General features: G+C 27.8%; 1 protein-coding gene across 1 annotated transcript in view; it reads right to left on the reverse strand.

The window, feature by feature from the left end:
- abca7 (ATP-binding cassette, sub-family A (ABC1), member 7) overlaps positions 1-6,000 on the reverse strand; it is a gene marked incomplete at its 3' end in the record, with an annotated part of 264,520 nt that overhangs the window by 200,490 nt on the left and 58,030 nt on the right. Inside the window, 2 exon segments of the mRNA XM_084318477.1 lie at positions 262-555; positions 558-582. Coding sequence (XP_084174603.1) covers positions 262-555; positions 558-582 — 319 coding nt within the window.

Here is a 6,000-nt window from a genome sequence, read left to right on the forward strand (position 1 = left end):
GTGCGTTCAGTCGAAAGCTAGCCTAGCTTAGCACAAATTAATGGAAGTGGATACGGACCACTAGCCTAGCTTAAAACTCAGAGAGAGGCGTTTTGGCCAACAGCTAAGCTAGCTGGTCCGTATCCGCTTCCATTCATTTGTGCTAAGCTAGCCTAGCCCGCAGCCGGTTAGCTTTCCACTGAACACACAGAGAGGAAACTGGTGTCCATCTTGTCGTCCGACTCCGGAGAAGAAGCGTTCCGAGAGGGAGGCCTTCCTCACTGGTGGTGTTGTCGCTGTCCAGGTCGCTGTCCTCCGTGCCGTTCTTGCCCAGGAAGGACTTGATGTCGTTGTCCTCGTACCAGTTGAGCGAGGGGATGCGCTCGCCGCCCACCTCCGGGTGGCCACACATGATCCTGGAGAAGGCCTGGAAGCTCTGCCTGGGCAGCGCCGCACGGCTCTCTGGAGACAGCAGACGCAGCTCCGCGCTGAGCTCCGTGAAGCTGGACAGAGAGGAGAGCTGGAGGACGAGAGAGGGGTGAGAGACTCGTGAAGAAAGATAATATAGGATCAAACGGACGCACTGATACCGGACCTTCCTCTCTGTGCGTTCAGTAGAACGTTATCCGGCCGCAAGCTAGCCTAGCTTAGCTTAGCTGAATGGACATGGACCACTAACCTAGCTTAGACTCCAGGAGAGGTGTTTTTGGCAACAGCTACAGGACTATGTAATGTATAATATACTTGTATACAGCACTATATGTAATGTATAATATACTTGTATACAGCACTATATGTAATGTATAATATACTTGTATACAGCACTATATGTAATGTATAATATACTTGTATACAGCACTATATGTAATGTATAATATACTTGTATACAGCACTATATGTAATGTATAATATACTTGTATACAGCACTATATGTAATGTATAATATACTTGTATACAGCACTATATGTAATGTATAATATACTTGTATACAGCACTATATGTAATGTATAATATACTTGTATACAGCACTATATGTAATGTATAATATACTTGTATACAGGACTATATGTAATGTATAATATACTTGTATACAGCACTATATGTAATGTATAGTATACTTGTATACAGCACTATATGTAATGTATAATATACTTGTATACAGCACTATATGTAATGTATAATATACTTGTATACAGCACTATATGTAATGTATAGTATACTTGTATACAGCACTATATGTAATGTATAATATACTTGTATACAGCACTATATGTAATGTATAATATACTTGTATACAGGACTATATGTAATGTATAATATACTTGTATACAGCACTATATGTAATGTATAATATACTTGTATACAGCACTATATGTAATGTATAATATACTTGTATACAGGACTATATGTAATGTATAGTATACTTGTATACAGCACTATATGTAATGTATAATATACTTGTATACAGCACTATATGTAATGTATAATATACTTGTATACAGCACTATATGTAATGTATAATATACTTGTATACAGCACTATATGTAATGTATAATATACTTGTATACAGCACTATATGTAATGTATAGTATACTTGTATACAGCACTATATGTAATGTATAGTATACTTGTATACAGCACTATATGTAATGTATAGTATACTTGTATACAGCACTACATGTAATGTATAATATACTTGTATACAGCACTATATGTAATGTATAGTATACTTGTATACAGCACTATATGTAATGTATAATATACTTGTATACAGCACTATATGTAATGTATAGTATACTTGTATACAGCACTATATGTAATGTATAGTATACTTGTATACAGCACTACATGTAATGTATAATATACTTGTATACAGCACTATATGTAATGTATAATATACTTGTATACAAGACTATATGTAATGTATAATATACTTATATACAGGACTATATGTAATGTATAATATACTTGTATACAGCACTATATGTAATGTATAATATACTTGTATACAGCACTATATGTAATGTATAATATACTTGTATACAGCACTATATGTAATGTATAATATACTTGTATACAGGACTATATGTAATGTATAATATACTTGTATACAGGACTATATGTAATGTATAATATACTTGTATACAGCACTATATGTAATGTATAATATACTTGTATACAGCACTATATGTAATGTATAATATACTTGTATACAGCACTATATGTAATGTATAATATACTTGTATACAGGACTATATGTAATGTATAATATACTTGTATACAGCACTATATGTAATGTATAATATACTTGTATACAGGACTATATGTAATGTATAGTATACTTGTATACAGCACTACATGTAATGTATAATATACTTGTATACAGGACTATATGTAATGTATAGTATACTTGTATACAGCACTATATGTAATGTATAATATACTTGTATACAGCACTATATGTAATGTATAATATACTTGTATACAGCACTATATGTAATGTATAATATACTTGTATACAGCACTATATGTAATGTATAATATACTTGTATACAGGACTATATGTAATGTATAATATACTTGTATACAGCACTATATGTAATGTATAATATACTTGTATACAGCACTATATGTAATGTATAATATACTTGTATACAGCACTATATGTAATGTATAGTATACTTGTATACAGCACTATATGTAATGTATAATATACTTGTATACAGCACTATATGTAATGTATAATATACTTGTATACAGCACTATATGTAATGTATAATATACTTGTATACAGCACTATATGTAATGTATAATATACTTGTATACAGCACTATATGTAATGTATAATATACTTGTATACAGGACTATATGTAATGTATAATATACTTGTATACAGCACTATATGTAATGTATAATATACTTGTATACAGCACTATATGTAATGTATAATATACTTGTATACAGCACTATATGTAATGTATAATATACTTGTATACAGCACTATATGTAATGTATAATATACTTGTATACAGCACTATATGTAATGTATAGTATACTTGTATACAGCACTATATGTAATGTATAATATACTTGTATACAGCACTATATGTAATGTATAATATACTTGTATACAGCACTATATGTAATGTATAGTATACTTGTATACAGCACTATATGTAATGTATAATATACTTGTATACAGGACTATATGTAATGTATAATATACTTGTATACAGCACTATATGTAATGTATAGTATACTTGTATACAGCACTATATGTAATGTATAATATACTTGTATACAGCACTATATGTAATGTATAATATACTTGTATACAGCACTATATGTAATGTATAATATACTTGTATACAGCACTATATGTAATGTATAATATACTTGTATACAGCACTATATGTAATGTATAATATACTTGTATACAGCACTATATGTAATGTATAATATACTTGTATACAGCACTATATGTAATGTATAATATACTTGTATACAGCACTATATGTAATGTATAGTATACTTGTATACAGCACTACATGTAATGTATAATATACTTGTATACAGGACTATATGTAATGTATAATATACTTGTATACAGCACTATATGTAATGTATAATATACTTGTATACAGCACTACATGTAATGTATAATATACTTGTATACAGCACTATATGTAATGTATAATATACTTGTATACAGGACTATATGTAATGTATAGTATACTTGTATACAGCACTATATGTAATGTATAATATACTTGTATACAGCACTATATGTAATGTATAATATACTTGTATACAGGACTATATGTAATGTATAGTATACTTGTATACAGCACTATATGTAATGTATAATATACTTGTATACAGCACTATATGTAATGTATAATATACTTGTATACAGCACTATATGTAATGTATAATATACTTGTATACAGGACTATATGTAATGTATAATATACTTGTATACAGCACTATATGTAATGTATAATATACTTGTATACAGCACTATATGTAATGTATAATATACTTGTATACAGCACTATATGTAATGTATAATATACTTGTATACAGCACTATATGTAATGTATAATATACTTGTATACAGCACTATATGTAATGTATAATATACTTGTATACAGCACTATATGTAATGTATAATATACTTGTATACAGGACTATATGTAATGTATAATATACTTGTATACAGGACTATATGTAATGTATAATATACTTGTATACAGCACTATATGTAATGTATAATATACTTGTATACAGCACTATATGTAATGTATAATATACTTGTATACAGCACTATATGTAATGTATAGTATACTTGTATACAAGACTATATGTAATGTATAATATACTTGTATACAGCACTATATGTAATGTATAATATACTTGTATACAGCACTATATGTAATGTATAATATACTTGTATACAGCACTATATGTAATGTATAATATACTTGTATACAGCACTATATGTAATGTATAATATACTTGTATGCAGCACTATATGTAATGTATAATATACTTGTATACAGCACTATATGTAATGTATAGTATACTTGTATACAGCACTATATGTAATGTATAATATACTTGTATACAGCACTATATGTAATGTATAATATACTTGTATACAGCACTATATGTAATGTATAATATACTTGTATACAGCACTATATGTAATGTATAATATACTTGTATACAGCACTATATGTAATGTATAATATACTTGTATACAGCACTATATGTAATGTATAATATACTTGTATACAGCACTATATGTAATGTATAATATACTTGTATACAGCACTATATGTAATGTATAGTATACTTGTATACAGCACTATATGTAATGTATAATATACTTGTATACAGCACTATATGTAATGTATAATATACTTGTATACAGCACTATATGTAATGTATAATATACTTGTATACAGCACTATATGTAATGTATAATATACTTGTATACAGCACTATATGTAATGTATAATATACTTGTATACAGGACTATATGTAATGTATAGTATACTTGTATACAGCACTATATGTAATGTATAATATACTTGTATACAGGACTATATGTAATGTATAATATACTTGTATACAGCACTATATGTAATGTATAATATACTTGTATACAGGACTATATGTAATGTATAGTATACTTGTATACAGCACTATATGTAATGTATAATATACTTGTATACAGGACTATATGTAATGTATAATATACTTGTATACAGCACTATATGTAATGTATAATATACTTGTATACAGGACTATATGTAATGTATAATATACTTGTATACAGCACTATATGTAATGTATAATATACTTGTATACAGCACTATATGTAATGTATAATATGCTTGTATACAGGACTATATGTAATGTATAATATACTTGTATACAGCACTATATGTAATGTATAATATACTTGTATACAGCACTATATGTAATGTATAGTATACTTGTATACAGCACTATATGTAATGTATAATATACTTGTATACAGCACTATATGTAATGTATAATATACTTGTATACAGCACTATATGTAATGTATAGTATACTTGTATACAGCACTATATGTAATGTATAATATACTTGTATACAGGACTATATGTAATGTATAATATACTTGTATACAGCACTATATGTAATGTATAATATACTTGTATACAGGACTATATGTAATGTATAATATACTTGTATACAGGACTATATGTAATGTATAATATACTTGTATACAGCACTACATGTAATGTATAATATACTTGTATACAGGACTATATGTAATGTATAGTATACTTGTATACAGCACTATATGTAATGTATAATATACTTGTATACAGCACTATATGTAATGTATAATATACTTGTATACAGGACTATATGTAATGTATAATATACTTGTATACAGCACTACATGTAATGTATAATATACTTGTATACAGGACTATATGTAATGTATAGTATACTTGTATA

This window comes from Notolepis coatsorum, assembly GCF_963971535.1.
Source record: "Notolepis coatsorum genome assembly, chromosome: 7".
NCBI classification, from domain to species: Eukaryota; Metazoa; Chordata; class Actinopteri; order Aulopiformes; family Paralepididae; genus Notolepis; species Notolepis coatsorum.